At 30.8% G+C, this 19905-nt stretch overlaps 1 protein-coding gene across 1 annotated transcript in view; it reads left to right on the forward strand.

Annotated features, from left to right (window-relative positions):
• Nucleotides 1-933: 933 nt before the first annotated feature.
• Nucleotides 934-19905, forward strand: part of LOC140445282 (uncharacterized) — a 100814-nt gene continuing 81842 nt past the window's right edge. Inside the window, exon 1 of the mRNA XM_072537212.1 lies at nt 934-1039. Within this exon, the coding sequence (XP_072393313.1) occupies nt 1019-1039 (21 nt within the window). The 5' untranslated portion in view covers nt 934-1018. The remainder of the gene's footprint in view (nt 1040-19905) is intronic.

The following is a 19905-nucleotide window of genomic DNA, read 5'->3' on the forward strand; positions in this document are numbered from 1 at the left end:
TATAATATATTATGTCTAAATTGTCAATATAAACGAGTCAGATAAAATTAAATTATTCGAAGAATTTAATTTTTCACCAAGTAACAAAAACATAATTTGTTTAATTCCTTAATGTTTGTATTTTTAGAACAATCTCCGAAGTAGAAATTGAAACGTCAATAAACATATTTTAAACTTTAATTGTGGCTTATTCCCACTAAAATAGTAATTAAATACACTCCTATTAATATTTTTATTTGAGTTTCTATTTGAGTCTGGATCGTCCTCATCTATTTTTCTTTCTCCAGTTCTAGTTATTTTCTTTTGAAAATAATTTTCGAATACAAACATACTATTAACAAACATATTATTAATATGTATTTTTTTGTAATTCTTATTTGTGAACAAGGAACTGTTCTGAGAAATTGTATAGAAAGCTTTCCAAAAAAAATGTTTGATCACAAGTGATTTTCCATTTATGAGTTATCATTTCAAAATTTCACATAAAGATATTAATAAAAAATAAACAAAAATGATGCGCAAAAGTGAAAAACATAAAACATGCATAATAACTCAAGAAACATTTAAATAATATGATTTGTTATATCTTAAACAATACGACCTCGTTTAAATAAATTAATAATCGAATATGAAAACATATTCTTACAAGATTATAATTATTAATAGAAAAATCATTATTAGGTATCTTTGAGCGTTTTCAAAAACGCAAAATATTAGCAATAGCGCATTTTAATGAATAAAAAATGTATATAACTATTTTATCGTTTCTTGAACTCACTGTAGCAAACAAAATTGCATTCTAATCCACCTGTCGATATTTAGGAAACAATTTATAAAGAATAGAATGTAATATTATTAAAACTCCTTCGCCAAAACGGTTTGTTTTGGTTAAAATTGATCTGCTCATTGACTGCTTCGAACAAAGGAGAAATGGTAAAGTATATAAGTCGCGTTGGAGCGGCTATTGCGTTTATTTCTGCGGTTTTGTTACTATAGTGATTTGTGCAGTGTTACTACCATGACTTTGACAATCAAATTAGTGAGTACACGATTTTTACTATGTTAATAATTTATACAAATTACAAGTATATTTTTAGAATTATATTTTTGTCGAATCACTTGCACATCAGTTATCGTAAAAGGTGGAAAAATATTACAATACTTGTACAAAACTTCTATAATATTATTAACGAAATATATTATTTATGTACATTGTATTTAACAACTTTTTGAACAAAGTATTTTTTTTATTTATTTTATTTCAAAGATATTAAAAACGATGATAAAATGCGATACTATTACTTCTTGGCTAAATAAACCGTTAAGGAACTTTCCCCCTTTCTTGACTCTTAGTCTTTTTTGGTGGAATACACAGGGTGTTAGTAAAGAAGTGCGACAAACTTATTCTGCATGCTAAAGTATTGACAGTTCCCGATATAAACATATGTCTGAAAATGTTTTCGAGATACACGGTGTTAAAATTTTATTGATGTGTTGCTCTGAAACCGGTTAAGATATGCAAATGAAATTTGGTGGGTTTTAATAGGTAGTTATTGCGCATTTTTTGACATACAATTTAGAATTTTATATTTAATATTGTTTTTTATGCAATTTTTTTTAATAAGCCAAAAAAAATAGCCACTTTTGAATTTTTCGTTCCATTTGCGAGCAAAAATTATTCTTCCATTTTTCATATCATGCGCTGTTTTAGCAAAAAAATAAAACATCTGAACGAATATTTTTCAAAACGTTTGAGATCATTTTGAACGTTTTTGGTAGCTTTGCGCTTATTTAAAAATTTTTTAATGATACTTTCTGTTATTGTTTTGGTTTAATGTTATTGTATTAGAGAGTTCTTGATAATGTACTAAAGAAATGAAAAATACGCGTTATGATGTTTTATTTTTTTTGCATAAAAGCAGCGCCTCATATGAAAAAAAAACGAAGAAAAATTTTTTGACACAAATTAAACGGAGATTTAAAAAATAATTTTTAATTTGAAATATCTCAGTAGCGTATAATTTTTTTTAATAGACACGAATACCGGTGTGCGCGCCAATGATGAATATAAAATTCTCAATTTTATGTATGTCAAAAAATGCACAATAACCCACCAAATTTCGTATCTCAATCGATTTCGGAATAATAAATAAATCGTCAGTTTGTAAGAATAATTTCAACACCCCGTATCTCAAAGCGAAGCATTGGAGGGCATACGTCTATATAGCAAACTGTGCAGAATCATCTCCTAAAGTTTGTCTTACTTATTTATTAACACCTTGTATAAGCCAAGCACATTTTCATTCTGCTCTTTTTAAATCTATTATAAAATACCAAACTAGAATCCAGAATACCTACTCCAAACCCTATAAAATGATTTTGTGATAAAATTTACTTTACATCTTTTACTCTAGTTATTTTATCTATTCATAATTCCTCTTCTTTATCTTTGTCTAGACATATTTGTCTTGAAACGATTTTTCATGCCATGATTATTTTGTATTCATTATATATGTAACTTGCTCAACTTATTCTTCTATTTCTAATTTTTTTAAATATAACTTTAATTTGGTTGGTAAGCTATTTTCTTGAGGAATTTTATTGGTTTTCAAATCACATTTTTTTTTAAATTAACAAACACTTTTGTTTTGGTTACTTGAATACAAAATTTTTTTTAATAGCTTTGAATGGCTTAATTAATTTGACCACAATAAATTTACCAGAAGATATACTCTTCATTCGGGGCCTTAAGCAGCAACTTAAATTACGTTTTTGAATTGCGTCCAAGGACCCAACACATATTTCTCAATTTAAGTCGAGGCTGTTTTAGTTTGTGAAAAATATGTTTTTTCCAAGTTAGACGGCGATCCAAATGCATGCCAAGATATTTAGCGTCCTCGGATTGAGGAATTAGACAATTATCAATATATACTGGGGGGCATGTTTCTCTACGTAGCGTGAATGTAACATGTATTGACTTAGTTCCATTAGATTTGATGAGCCATACTTTCATCCATTGCTACATTCTATTCAGGTTTAATTGAAGATTTCTTGATGCTGTTGATGGATCTGTGTGGGATTCCAGGATAGCAGTGTCATCTGCATACGTTGCAACAGTAGTTGTACTAGATGTTGAAATGTCTGCTGTGTATAAAAGATATAGAATTGGGCCGAGAACGCTGCCTTGTGAGATGCCTGAGTAAGTAGGATATTTAGTGTGCTCGGTACCATGCTTCACCAGGAAGTGTCTATTTTCTATGTAGGATTTTAAGAGCTGGAAGTGAGGATAGGGTAGGAGCTTCTTTAATTTTATTTGTAGTCCTATGTGCCATACCCTATCAAAAGCCTGAGATATATCAAGGAAAGCAGCAGAACAGTATATTTTGGCGTTAAAATCCTTGTTTATTTGGTTGAGTAGCCTATGCACTTGTTCTATGGTTCCGTGTTTGTCTTGGAAACCGAATTGATGTTCTGGAATTATTTTATGTTCGTCTATTATCGATTTTGACCTTTTTACGTACATTTTTTCAAAAACTTATCTAATCATAGGTAAAAGGCTTATAGGCCGGTATAAAGATGCATTTTCCGGTCTTTTTCCGGTTTAAATGATCATTATTATTTGTGCCACTTTCCATGAACTAGGAAATTAGTTTAGGCGCAGGATTCCATTAAATATAAAGGTTATTAGTTTTATGCACTTATCCGAGACTTTGTTTCATTTATTGTTTGTTTTACTTGGTTCACTGTAAATTTCGTGTGGGACAGATCCATTCGAAACGGTGCTGTTAGGAATCTGGTTAGTTCTGTTTCTTCCTCTGTAGACACTCTAGAAGGGTATGACGTGAATACTTTTTGAAGGTGCTTGCCAAAAAGATCAGCTTTTTCGTTGTCGTTCCTAGCCCAGGATTTTGCCTCATCTTTGATTGGTGGGTTATGCTGTTGTAGCCGTTTAAGTTTTTTCATGGTTTTCCAGAGTAAGTAATCTGTAGCTTCAGTCGGTGTTAAATTTTCTAATTATTTTTGAATTCCATGGTTTTCTTCCTCATGGATTAATTCCTTTAATTCCTTTGTTGCTTTGTTAAGTTTTTTCTTATTTTCTGCCGTTTTTGACTGTTGCCAATTTTTACGTAATTGTCATTTTTCTGAAATTTTTTGTTTAATTGTGGAAGACACATTATTTCTCTTTGGAGATGGTTCGTAGCTGGGAATCGCATACCATGCAACAATTTGTATGCTCTTTGTTAGGTTATCTACAGCTGATTCTAGTTGGAGTAATTCGAGTCATAAACCTGTATTTTTTATCGTTCTATTTTTACTAAAATGTTTCTTAGAAGTCGACCATAAAAAACATTTTATTGCTTTGGATTTACAAACTAGACAGCCATAAAAAGATGGTTTATTCTCCTTTTGTTAAAATTTTCTATAAATTGCCGGTTATTTGTAGTAACATTAAGTCTCAAGTCCGCAGTCCGACGATCATCTTGATGCTGTAGTATTATCTCTCTTTTTCTTTAATAGGATACTCATATCACGCTCTATCGACGTATACAGACAGATTCTCTCTCTTGTCCTTAGTAGGTAGTATACAAACTTATTCTCTCTCTTCGTTAGGTAGGACACATAGACACTCACTTATTCTCTCTCTAGTCCGCAGTTTGACAATACATCACGCGCCTCGTAAAATTACAAATATCTCATCTTAGTGTACATTTCGCTTTCACTACGTATTGAACGTAGCTATTTGACATATCAAAGGAGTCAGTTAAACTTCAAAACAAATTTAAAAATAAAAATGTTCGTTAAATTATTTGTGCTCGAATAAAATTTAAATACTTAAACTTACAATCTACTATTATTTCAATATCTATTTCTTCTTTTATAGTCTTTTATTATAATCAACCACATAGAAATTTGGTTATCATCTTGTGTTAAGGAAAAGAAACATGCACAACAATAATTTAATGAGATGGTTACTTATAAAAAGTATTTGATGAAAAATATTTTATTTGCTTTCATTAAGAACATTAATTGAAGAAATTGACAATTTGTATGAATATCCTAAGATCTAAAAAGATATAAAGCAAACATGATATGAAGATACCAAATTTGTTCAATAATTTACCAAGAATAAACGGAGAGGCTGATAAAGAATATTTTGTTCCATTGTATGTCATTTTTGCATCATTTTTTAAGTAACGAGTAACGATGAGTAACACTCATTAAACTTTTTAAATATTTTTTATTCAATCAACTAAAACATTTGCATTTTCCTGTAAATTAAATCATCGGTATCGGTACATATTATACTGTATCTTGACACAGTAACAGCATAAATAATTAGAATTTTATAGCGTTAGTAAAACCAACAGGAATTCCGCATTTCTTACATATATTTTCATTACTCATTATCATGGTTTGTTGCACGTATTTGTTTTTATAATTAGTCTAGTAATTAAAGCAAAATAAATAAGTGCTTGTTTTAGTTCCTGTGAAATACATTTACATCCAAAATGTTGGTAATATATATATATATATATATATATATATATATATATATATATATATATATATATATATATATATATATATATATATATATATATATATAAATGGTCAATTTTTGGCCTAGGAGGACAAATTCGTTAAACTTTCCCGTACTCGAATCTATATCAAATCGAGTGTTCTGGTTCACTTTAGCATCCCTGCTTCATTAGACACTCGGGCTGATACAAATTCAAAGTCCAGCGAATGTCTCCTAAAACTTTACCACTGCAGTGGTTAGCATACAGAGGTGCCACCCACTGTGGTGACCATAAACGAAAACGATTTAATAATATCGTTTTCTGTCCTCTGGGCTATACGAAATGTGTAAAAGAATAAATCTCTTCTTATGTATCTTCTGTGTTATGTATCTTATGTTTTTTCTGTATCTTCTGTGTCTTCTATCTCTTCACATGTTTCTGTAAGTCCAATATATTTCTCTCATTTTTTTATATTTACCGTTATCTTTATTCTTTTGTTGGGAACTGTATACCAAGAGACTGGAGATTGGAGTCAATCATCAATCACATGGACTGATACAACTAATTATAAAGTTCACTAGTGTAGTACGAGCAACCGGCACTAGAGGAATGTGAAAATTTAGCGTTAAAATCGTAATACTAAAAGTGTTTTATAGTGCTACGCGTTTAATAAGATCAAACGACATTACCCAGCCACGATCATAAGGTATTTGAGGTAAAATATACCAGCAACCACTAGCTCATAGAAGATTTAAAAAAATTGTTATATTTATAAAATAATACTGTATTGTCACGACTGTAAATTTGTCGTAACTTAAAAACAATTAAAATAAAATGCTCCCGTTAGTGGGCCAATTGATGTTTTAGGCCAATTAATTTTTGTACTCGACACCACTGTATAGACTGGTTTGACAGTTGAAATGTGTAGTATGAGATACTACAAAAAGACTCTTATCTAGTGATTCATCAATTTTTTAGTGGAACAAGTTTTTAAATAAACAATCAAAACGACAAATTTTGCTCATAAATTAAAAACTTGTCTATTTAGAGATTTGACGTCAACAGACAACTTTTTCAACAAAAAAAGATATACTAAATTAAAATCGGTTAACAAACAAAGAAGACATTGCAAAACCTACAATAATAAATAATGATATAATGTTTTTGAATATTGTTAATATGTTTTGTAATATTTATTTGTAATATGGAGGTAGTTAAGCAGAAAACGTCCAACCCACAAATTGTTAAAAATGAGTTCTTTACACCAGCGACCATATAATTTCTTACTTTATAATATGCAGAAACCGTCCAAGTTAAAACATTGCATACTATTTTAATAATCGTCAAAGTTCTAACCCACAAACTGGGTTAACTGAGATTTTCATTGATAATAACAAATCCAAGTGGGTTGAATTTTTTCTAAAAAATGAAGAGTGGTTAAAACATGTTAAGTGGGTTGGATCACTTTAACGCTCCATGGGAGAACAAAACTACTATGCATTTTTTTGTGTTGAAAACATCCAAGTGAATTGGATGTTTTCTACTTATAAATTTCGGTATACTTGTTAAAAATAAGAGTGTATTAATCAGAAATCGTCCAAACCACTTGGTATCATTTTACGTTTACTATTTCATTAATATGGTAAGTACGGTAAGTAGTTTGAATCTTCGATTTCGGTCGATAATAAAATTTTATTACGGGAATGTGCCCTGTTAATTTTTAAAACGTGCCTTGAGCATGTGAACACTGGAACTTGGTAGATAAAAATTAATTTATTATAGGTACTCATCTTAGGCATAGTAATCACTTCCCTTGAGTTTTAAGTAAATGTAGCTATGTATTGATAAACATTTCTTTTTATTCAATTTTGTCTAATTTTTCTGACTGTTCGGGTTTAAAAACAGTCAAACGGGTAAACATCAGTCAGAGGATAAAATTAACGATATTAAAAGCTATTTGCATCTAATTCCTTCAGACGCTAAACCATTTTATGAAAATTTTATAGGTGCTAATGTAGTCGAAGACGTTGATGGATTTAAAGTTCCAGTTCAAGATTTTGAGGTAGATACACACAATAATTAAAACTTTTTTAAATTTACAAGCAAAACATTATAATTTTGTTCTTTGGATCATTAAAAATTTTATAAAAATATGACATTATTTATTTATTTGAAAGATTCCAACCCACATAAGTATGTATTATCGAAAATTGTTTCGGATTTTTGTTTTTTGTTAAAAACGTTCAACCTAAAATTTTCAAACTTACATAAAAAAAAATACAAACGAGGTACCTACGAGATGAATATCATTATCTTAAAATCATTGCTAGTCTAATAAATTATGCATAGTTTAGTTAGGGCACATTAAAAACTTTTAAAGTCAATTTCCCAACAATCACTTTTTTTGAGTTGGACCTTTTCTGCTTATGTCCATATAATTTGTTTAAACGTATCTGAATTTAATAGTACAAGATTCCACTATAATATCACTCAATGTAGTTAATCAAACTCACATTTTTTGTACGTTTAAAATTAGGAGAACACATTGATAACAGGTTGCCAGTAACAAGTGGCCGCAAATATTGTTAATGCAATTAATGGTAATTAATATGTGAATTAAAATGTTATTTCGTTTATTTATTTTTTAAATAAAATACACTGCTCATGACATGACGTATATGCATGATTTTATATTAAAATAAAGATAATTATTTCTTACTGTGAACATATAAGGTTGTCTGTGTAAATATGGTCGCAAATTAGGGTTGGCCGCTTTTAGAGAAGTATTAAGGTATCAAAGGTAAAGTAAAATAGAGTTAGCGCGCAACGACACTGGTTTGACAAGTGATAATATGTATATATTCGAGCAACGAACAACATCCATCCCTCGGACCAGAGGTCCTCTGGCTGGATTATGCTGCTCTCCCGTAATCATATTAATAGCACGCTTGGTGCATAAGTAATTATTATAGGTAATAATTTCGTAATGTTTATAAATAAAATTTGTTTTAAATAAATAAATTGAAAAATAACAATAAAAAGGCGACTTGACCCAGATATACCTAAAACCTACATGAAAATAATTTTTAATATTTTTCTCCAAATTTACGTGTTATATCAATTAACAAAAACATATTTATAGTAAAAACAAACTAGGTATTTATGAAAAATTAGTAAAAAAAATACTGTACAAAATATGGTACACCAGGCATATAAACTACTATTAAGTTTCAGTGTGGTATGAAACAAAACATTTAACATGTAAGCCTACGTTGCATTTTGAACACCTCATTTTTGCTCTATCGTGGCACAAACCACATCGAGTTGGTTTTTCCTGTGGAATTACTAAATGGTCTAGTCAGTCGATCATAGCGAATATCAATGTTTTCATTGGCTGATGGACGACCTCGAGAATAGGAAGTAGGTTTTTTATTTTGTTGTAACAATGATGTTGCAATGCGTCTTCTAAATGATAACTGGTCCAGTTTTCCTCCATGCAAACGATGAAGATGCCTTGCATTCTGAACAGCCGTGTCAATGCATTGATTGATCAATGAAAAATACCATTTTTTTGCCGCGAATAGAAATGCGGTAAAGACTAATATTTTGATCACTACGACCTACTTCGCCCATGTTTACATTGTACTCATGTACGAGATGCGGTTGTTCTACCTGAAATGATAAATATTACTACATAGTATTACAGAGGAAGATTGTCTATTTTGTTTCATACCTGGATCGTCTTCTTCTCCTTCTGTGAATACCGCTTTACAAGATGAACTGGTTAAAGTCCTGAGTTTGAACAGAGCGTTACTAATAATAATAATAAATTCAATCTCTCGTAAGAGCTGCTGTCACAAGTTGATTGTTAGCATCTCTGTCACGTTGCCAAAACATTCTCCTGCGAGGAATGTTTACATACCCACTCAATATAAGAGTTCCCAGAAAAGCTTTGACTTCATATTCTCGAACTTCTTGTTGGCGATTCTTCTGTGAAGCATTTCGATTAGTTTCTGACGTTATCAGGTGTATGAGTTCATCAAAAAAAAAGAGAAAACCATTCAAGGGGACTCTTAGAATCATGTTGTTCTGGAAGTTCGTTTACAATGATACATTGGTCTTTCATCTGAATGTCTTTTTTTACCCAGTGGTAGATTTTTTTTTCTTAGAACCTTTAATTGTTTTTTTTTTCTCCCTGCTCTGGTAATGAAATTTTACAACATTATAGATTATATCTTCATCACCAGAGTCTTCGTCTGTTTCGACATCACATGTATTTATTGGAGGCATTAAAGTAATACTATCTACATTTCCTACTAAATGTTCATCATCTTCAATCATACTAAGCGCATCATCCAATGAAAAGCCCCTAAAAATCTTCTCGGCCATGTTATAAAAACTGTAAACTTTATCACAATATTATCGCCAAATATTTCAAAGCTAGCAATTCATAACTACACTATATGGTTGATTACTACATACTGAAAGTATTTAGGCGGTTATCAAGAAATAGGATCCTTATAGATAATCAAGTTAAAAGATATTTGTGGTGTACAATATATTGTACGTTAGGCATATCAGAAAAGATTTGTACATCCATAGTCATTGGCTGCTGTTTTGGATAATTTTGCAAGGAAAATACTATAAATGTTATAGTTTTAACGTTGTACCCCAGTTTAAAAAAAGAAAGCTCAAATTTGGTCCAGTAGAAACTGAAATATGTCATTTTTTCCAAGCGCTTTTTTTTTCAAGCGCTTTTTTGTTGGATTTTTTAAAGAGCGCAGCTGCTCTTCAGTCGGGAACGCAAAGTAGGGTAGTTGGGGGCAAAAACACGCAGTTTCATTATCTTCTGTCGTCTTCAGAAATTATAACAGTTTAGAAGTTTTCCAATGCTATTTCGGAAGAGTTTACATTTTACATACATACATACATATTTTAAGTATCGACAGTAGTTCTATAAATTCACTAATAAATAAAAAAAAAAGTTTTTAAAAAATCTTTATTTGCGTACTCTTGCCCTTACAAATGGGGTAGTAGTACACAAGTGCATATTTTTGTCGCAAAACTAAAATGTATAAAACCCCAAATAAAAGAGATGGTAGGCGTTTAAAAGGAACCAATCTTTATTGAAAAAAACTAAACGTAAAATACAAAACGTTAATCTAAAAGAGAACTGTATTAGGCAAGGTCGTCAGAGAATCCTACTGAATTTAAAAATCTGAAAGAGCTGGTTTTTATTGGCTTTGAAAGCTTTAAAACAATATCGTCCTTTCGAAAAAAGACATCTTCCGTTGTCTCACGAAAACGAAATGTTTTGGACAGTCACTTAAAAAATATGCCTTCATAACCATCACCATTTACTTGGCAGACTTTGGCGACAAATAATCTGTATGATTTTTTTCCAAAAACCTTCACTACGACAAAGTCATCAGGTATAATATTTGGTACAACATCGATGTCTTGTTCTTTATCGTTAACGGAAAAATAAATGTCACAAGAATTAATACTTTCTTGATAGGAGAGTGCTACTGATTCATCAGATGATGATTCGTCTAAAACTTTCGTTGACTTCAAACTTTTCCTGGTTCGTTTCCTTTTTATCTTAATTTTTGGGAGGGGAATAATGTCTAAATGTAAAATTACTGACTGTTCCGATTTTGATGACGGCTGGGACTCTATCGCATTAGTAACAAGTTGTTTTTCTTCTTGCTGAAACTGGATAAAAACATAACCTTTATCGTCTGAATCTTTCTCTAAATTTTGCTGTGTTACTTCCGCTGCCATAAAATCTACGTCCGGGAAAATATTTTTATTTAGTGAGTAGATTGCTGTAGACCTAAAGTCTTCTCTTGCTCTATCTACAGTAGCAATTTTTGCAAATACTGTGGAAAAGAGAGCAGCTATATGATAAATAGAGAGAACCTGTGCTGGTCCTGTGGATGGGAACTGGTCCAGCTGTCAGCGACGCTCTCATAATAAGCTCTTAATGGTTTAAAAATGCCCGATCGATTGGCTGGGTCTTATGGCTGCTATGTGGTGGCAGACTTAATAAATGGATGAAATTATTTTTGCAAATATTACTGTTTGAAGACTTGTGTGCGATACATGATTATCTAGAATCAGAAGAAGGGGGTTCTCCTCTATTGGACTTGTATGTTTTTTTTAATGCTCCAGGTACTTAATAAACGTAGGAGTGTTCATGTAACCACTATCAGTAACAGCCTTTTGTAGGCAGTGGGCCCATCTTTGATTAGAAGATGATTTGTATTTTTTCAAACAAATAAGAAAAATAGAGGGGGAACATGGTGACCAGTTGCTCTCATCCAGCAAGCAGCCGTGTCCATATCCATTGATTATCCTTGCTCGCCAGCTACAGCTTTTGCTACATCTCTCTTTCCAACTGGAGCAACATATTTGGGCAGATAGTTTGAGTCTGTCTGAATACCCGTTTCGTCGACATTATGGATACGGTTGGGAACTAACTTATATTTTTTTATAGTTTTCAAAAATTTCAAAATACTGAGCTAGTGGCACTCTGAAGCCCATGGTTCTAGCAATACTTGTTTTCCGTGGAACTTAAATATAGTCGGTTCCTTTTTATGAAAGATCTAGTCTACCGACCAGCCAACTGATGAAAAAAAAAAATGCTCAATACGGTTTCTTACACAATAAGAGTACATTGCAAAACGCAAGGACTTCAGTGTCATTCCATAAAATCGTTTGTCGAGTCCTTTGTAATGCTGAACTATTTCGATTTCTTGGATCTTGGTTAGAACTGCTTTAAATCTCCCTAAATACTGGACACCATTTCCTTTTTTCAACCTTTGTAGTAGTGTCGCTTCATGAAATCCCACAGCTTTTGCTGTCTGACGTATAGAAACGCCATTATTAATAAGTTCACGAGCTTCGCACAAAATAACTTCTGTCAAAGGCTTGCGCTCTGATTTTTTTGTAGTTTCTGGAAAAAAAACCAAGATTTAAATATATTAAATATTTATTCCGAAATTGTTAGAAACAAAATTATTTTTGCTAATGGGGAAAAATACGCATTCGTAGTTTTGCCCCATAACTCTCGCGTATTTTTGCCCCATTCGGCAACACTTTCAGAACCGTCTGTTGAGATTTTAAGGACCTAACATCAATCGAAAACTTAAACATAATAATCCAAAATCAAGCCAAGAAAACACCCGAATAAACTAATTCAACGAAAAATGCCAATTTGATTTTGTCACAAATGAATGTTGTGATACCAATATTACAGTGTAATAGTAAAAATAATAGTTACCTACTTCATAGTTTGTAAAAAACCTTAAAGCTTGGAACAACACATATGACACACTGTTGCCAAACGTTTTTAACTAAAATCTGTTCAAACTGGATATTAGCGCCAAATTTAAATAAGGTGCGTTCTTTTGCCCCGTGCCTGTTTTTACCCCCAACTACCCTCCTCTTTGTTTACAATACTCCTGCTTACACAATTTTCAATAATTTTGTTTGCTAAAAGTTTGGTTAAAAACTTTTCTTATAAAAGATTGGTTAATTTCAGCCCTTAATGTTGTTAATTAACATAACAGTGATTTAGTCGTAGGACCTCTTTATTTTTTTATGTCATACTAGTTTATTATTGTGTTTTTATTGCTTATTTACCAACTACATAATGGTGTACTTGATGCCTGCTTGGGCATAAAGTATACTTTATGGCCCACACTTGTAGGTACCTTAAGCTAGCGGGGACAAATGAGCGGAATCCAATTTAACCTACGTAATATTTTTTCACCAATTTTTCACTAATTTATTACCACCCTAATAATTTTTCACCACCAAACCAACCTTAAGGGGAGCGATTCTGCTGGCTTAAGGTTCAAGTTAGCAGAATTCGGAAAAAAATATTTTTGCTTGTGGCATATTTTTTCACCCATATTCCTTGTCGTAGGCATCTCTCGACTTATGTATTAGTAACATTTTCACGGTTTTAGTTTGATACGATAGGGTATTAATAGATGTATATGCCCTCGGGCGACTTACTAACCCTCGGGGCAGAGGCCCTCGGGTTTGTAACATCGTGGCCCTCTGGGCATAAACATCTATTTAATACCCTTGGTACATAAATAAATATTAAGTTATGTTTTTAACCAGCTTTCCAAATAGTTTTTGCCATTTAATTTGAACTAAATTCTATGGAGTTATTGTAAATGTTTATAACTTTTTTTCCATAGATTATTAGTATACGTCTTAACAAAGAAAATAAGCTCCAGATTATTAAAATGCATTTAGTTAAATTATCTGGATCAGCCTTGCAAATTAGCTCATTTTTCAGTCAGTACTAAAATGTATTATCTACCAGAAATAACATTTTTTTATACAAAAACTTCAACGGTGATCAAATTGCTGTAAATAGTTTTACAATATAATGGATAAACTACTTAATTACTTTAATAACACCTTTTTATATCCTCACAACAAAAATCCGGCCGTTCAAGGTAGCTAGGAAACATATATTTTTCTAATGTTTCTTCATGTAGAAAATGATTATGGGTGATCATGGTGCATTTATAATTAGCGAGTCCTCAGCTATGAATTGTGGTAAAATAATTGTAGACACAATTAAATGCGCTGTTAATAATCTCGTCCCATTGTGGATAATCATCGCTACTGAGTTCTAATAATAAGTAATATGCATTGCAATAATAAATTAATTATAAAAATATACTTTTAAAGGATATAATAAAACGCTTTAACAATAACACGATAGTTTACAAGGAGACGGAACAAACAAAAAACGGAACTTAATTAAACGGATAACTGAAATAAAGTGAGACGCTTCTTTGCCTTTTTACTTCCATACTTGAATATAGGTCTTCCCTAACTGTTCCTGTCACTTATTTAAATTACTGTTTCTTTTTTGTTGTTTTTAGCCACGTTTCTCCCGTTGTCTTTTTTAAGTTCATCGAGTCGTCTTGTTAAGTCTTCCTCTTTTTCTTGTTCCATTTTAAGATCTCTATTTTATGATTTAGCCATTCCACATTTCGTCCCTCCATTTTCAAAAAAAAATAAAACTCCATGGTTTAGAGAGGAAGTGAAGTCAAAATGTGAATAAAAGAAGACAGCCTTTTTACAATATAGAACACAACAAACACAACAGGCATACAACCACTATAAACGAGTTAGAAATTAAACGAATACCAATCTTTGATGTGAACAATCAATCTTTGATGTGTATTTACCGATCCCATCCACTGAGTTAGTAAAGAAATCTATATAATATTCGGCAAAAAAATTATACAACCATCTCCCTTTGTAACTAAAATCTACTTAAGTTCCGTAAATTTTCTATCCTTCCTTCCTCCTAAAAATCTATCTATCCCTCCTTATTTCTATTTCTATCCCTCCTTAAAATCTACTTCTTTCCTTAAGTTCCGTAAATTGACAAAAGCCTATCTATCTGAAAGACCTTATTATTCAGTGGAAGAGTTTCTCAACGAATAATTAAGAAAGTACAGTTCATTTAGATACAAGTAACAAAGTATTTATATATATATATATATATATATATATATATATATATATATATATATATTTGGGCATCACATTCAACAGCTTAAACTTATTCGTAAACTAGTTCGTAAGGATTTATTATGCAATTTACAATATAGTGAAATTTTGCAATGTATTGTGTATTTTATGTTTTATTCTGTGATATTGACGATTTATGTAATTATGGTAAATTTTAATTGTTATTTTTATTATTACTTTTTTTTAATTTATATAAGCTTTGTCCATAAAATTGAACAATTTTCCGTGGCATTAAAGCATATTTCTTCTATTCTATGGTGTTTAGAATAAATATATATTATACATAAATGATACAAGGAAGTCCATAAGTGAATGATCATGAACTAAAGTCATTGAATACGAAAATGTCTGTAAAAAATCTGAAGTTTAAATACAAAACACAAAACTTTACTTCCCTACCCAGTTGCATCTCCTTTCACATAATTCAATTCATTATTTGTCACAACATATTTCTTGCCCTGTCGTCTAAAATTGGCTTTTTGCCTGGATCTTTTCCTACTATCTCAGGGTACTTTTTAATTAATAAAAAATCTTTGACTTCAAAAACTCAAGATATTCATAATGATTCTTCTGATACATTACTTTACAATAACTATAGAATTTGAAACTAATAACAACCACTTTAAATATTTTTTTTTTGTAAAAGTAAGCAAACGCAATTTTCACACAAAAACAATAAACAAAATTTATGTGAAATTATAAATGAGAAAAGATGCGTAAATAATCTTTCAATGGTTTTGAGTCTAAGTGATAAGGAAGATAGGTAGAGGTGCCGTAAAGCTCAAAAAAATTGTTCTCTAATTTTTCCGCTATTTGTCCTAACCTAACCTAACCTAACATAACGTCACCTAACACAGAGTAAAAAAATAACTTTACTTCAGAGTAAAATTATATCGTTAAAATTTTACTCTCGAGAAAATATTTAACGTAATAATTTTAAAAAATGAAAAATATGTTTTTGTACACACTTATAACAAATCAAAGGATGGAAAAAGATAAGTATTTTTGAAGTGTGTAAATATTTATTTCCTAGCTGAGCGCTTTCGGCTGACAAAGTCATCTTCAGAGCTATGCTACAATAGAACAATGATATAAATAGCTAATTTAAAGTTTTTATATTTCACTTACGTCACATATTTAAAGTATCGTTTCTAGGAGAGATCTCATTTTCCTTAAAGCTGGTTTTATTACAAATTTTCTAATTCTCTATTGAAAAAAAAACACAAAAAAAATTATACACTAGACTCCACAAAAAACACATTGAAAAATTGAGTTATAGTACAGGTGTCAGAACCCGATCATAACAACTCCAACCAAATGGTTGGGTTCTTACACCCGTACCATATTCAAATTTTTTATTGTGTTTTTTGTGAACAGTGTACAGTCTTTACACTTTAAATGATACTTTAAACACTTGACGTAAGTAAACATTGTAAACTTTAAATTAGCTATTTATATTATTGTTATATTGTAGCATAGCCATCGAGCAAAGAGACAAAAGAGGGAATGTAAAGGTAGTGGGGGCAAAAATATTTTTAGACCGGAAGTGCCATTGTGAGAGGCCACATTAAACAAGAAAAGAGAGTCTCTTTCCTTATTTAAGAAATCAAATTTAGTTGGGTTATGTTATTGTTTGTCCTATCTGTCACATGAAAGCTTATTTATATTGAAGTTTTTTAACAATTGTGTCACATTTTAGACTATTATTAATAGTAATACCACTAGTGATTCAATTTTCGCGATAAGTCTGTCGATTTACTTTTAAATGAAACTAAGTTGCTTGAAAACACCACGAGTCCGTAGGACGAGTGGTGTTTTCTTTAAGAAACTCAGTTGAGTTTAGAAATAAAAGACAGACTTATAAGCTAAATTAAATCATGAGTGGTATTTTATTAGACTATTTCATGAACAAAGTGATAGGTCAAAAATTCAGTAGAATGAGAGGAAGGAATTTAATAACAATACATTTGATCTAGGTAACCCAAATCTACCCATTTTTTGAATAATTCACAATTAGTCATAATCATGAAATATTTATTATAACTATAAATAATTTGTTATAATTATTTTTTACCTATAACAATAAATAATTTGTACACGAAAAAAATACATTATTCTCGACTATAATTATTATAAACGGTGCAATTGTAAAATTTTTGAATAGTATGACCGTTATTAGGTGGATACAATGTATTGTTGCTATTATTACTTGATGTACTTGGAGTATTCCTAAAAGTATTCACTATGTTCTCTGATACTCACAGAAATATTTTTCTTGCACCAATTTTGCAGTAGTGTTCCATATGGTTTTAATAACACTCTCCTTGTAATCACTACCATCAATTTTTCGCATGTTGAAGGCCTAGTCTTTTAGAATGAATGCTAGTCTTTCGTTGTTATTTTCTGCATCTAATTTGTAGTTGCGATCCACACAGAACATCATAAATTGTCTCCATATATAAGATTTAGATTTTTTTGTGTTACTCGGAATATTTTCTTCAATGTTTTGGTTTATAACTTCGTTTGAAGTACCACCGAAACGACTCATTTTGACGTATACAGCTACAATAATTTTTTTGGCAAACGTCAAACTTTGCTTTGCGATCGGTATCCATGGTTACGTCGTTGAAAACACGAAGCTGATAGACCAATCAGAATTGAAAGACAGTTGGTGTTTTCGCGATAACACAAGCTGTCTTTGGTTTGTGATTGGTCAGATTATGTGAAAATTTTAAGATGAGTGAAATAGTCGTTAATATTTCATTAAAGCTTTCTCCTCTAAGATTCTTTCTTAAAAATATTTTATAGTTACTGTTTTATGACCTTGTATTATTTACTAAATAAATATAAACGTAAATATTTTCCTAATTAAAACAATCATTATATTAAAATTTTCAAATATTGTACTAATTCTATTAGATAAATTAGAATCTCCACACTACTGAATGATTATTAAATTTTCAGATATGTCCGCCATATTAAGTGGCCCCTTTTATGAATTTTGGTCTCCTTTTCATAACGATTAGATTCCCTATTTTGTCTTTTTGCTCGATGAGCATAGCTCTAAAGATGGCTTTATAAGCATTCTTTGATTTGAATTAATTTTACTCTATACTCTGTTTTTTAAACAGGAGGAGTAAACTAAAAAGACAGATTCACACCCAAGAAAGTTACTAGAAAAGTTACCAAATACATCTTCTTTTTTTGTTGATTATCTCGGCCTTGCGGTAATCCAGTAATCAGTATCGGACACCTTCACACGTTGATTCTTTGTTTTTGTCATTTCTTTGTCATAACTTTGTTTGAATAATAATTTTTCGAATTAACTTCCAATATATATTATTTAGTATTTCTAATTACAATAAAAAAATGTTGGACTGTTATGAAGAAGTTGAAGAATTTTTAGAGTTTATTTATCACATTGTAGAAGAAAATCGTCCGGAACGTATACGAAAGCGATATATTCGTGATAAAATTATATCTAAAATCCAATGGAATTTTACAATATTACTGTTCCAGTCTGCTTATATTCTAATACAAGCTAAAGTAATGTGCTAATAAAATTAGCACATTACTTTAGTAAGTCTTGATTTTAACAATAACTATTCTGCAAAACTAACCTGTTGCCTGTTTTATTTTTGCTACCGTGGCTGTTATTTTCATTCCAGAATTATCAATTTTGATTTGTTTATACATGGTTATAATCCATTGTTTCTCATTTGAAGATAAATGACCCAAATCTACACGGCGTTTTTTAAGTGGAGAGGAATAATTACCACTAGTACTTGGCATCGAATCCATATTGTTATCTTAATAACACTAATATATCGCTAAATAGTTCTTTTTATATAAATACAAACGAAATATCTGAAAATGTAAGGAATAACGCAGAGAACACAAAAAATCGTCGATATAAATTTTGAATTTTAAAATTTCACAAATGTCATTAGTGTCAAAATGTTATAATTTAGTGGAGTAAACTTGCCTGCGGTTGGACCAATTACAAACAAGCATTACGGCGCGAAAAATTTGAATTACTCCTCCTGGTTAAAAAACAGACCATAGACGTTACATATGTTAACAAAAATTTGTATGTAAAAACGTAAACGTTTAATATTGGGTTTAAGTGTGTGGGATTGAGCAGCAATTAATTGTTATGAAAATTACATATTTAACTAATTTTTGTCGTTTCGATTTTCACTCCAGAAGTCGGTTTCAAAAAAGATTATTTTTAAAAAAATCTGCGAAAATGTACAACCAACAAAGTTGTAACCAACTATACCAACAATAGCGGATTATTAGAACGTCGGTGTCGGAGACTTATCATATACAATTAAACATAATATATCCAACACACAATACACAAATATAACTTTATAAAAACACATTACACAATCCCATAATACAAAAACAAATAATACAAAAAAAAACCCAAAAAAAAATTTGATATCTCGAGGGTATAGATGTTTTTAACTAAAAATGGGCTATTGCCTACAAAATTGAGGCCGATTAAGTCAACTATCAATTTTGAAAAATAACACGCTTAAAATAATCTTTTTTTCCATGCATTTCTCATGCTCTTCTGTTATAGGTTGTTGCCTGTCCTAGGTTTCTTGCTGTCATTACTTCATCGATATTGTCAAGCCCACTTCTTCGGAGACGTCCCCTCTTTCTTTTTTCAGGATGAGATCCATTCTAATATTCTTCGGGTCCATCTTCTGGCATTCTTTTGACGTGTCTGAACCATGTCAACTCTATCTACTCGATCTCCTCGCCTATGTTAGGATGTAGCTTCATTTCATCTCATCTA

The sequence above is a fragment of the Diabrotica undecimpunctata genome, chromosome 7 (genome assembly GCF_040954645.1).
Source record: "Diabrotica undecimpunctata isolate CICGRU chromosome 7, icDiaUnde3, whole genome shotgun sequence".
NCBI lineage: Eukaryota > Metazoa > Arthropoda > Insecta > Coleoptera > Chrysomelidae > Diabrotica > Diabrotica undecimpunctata.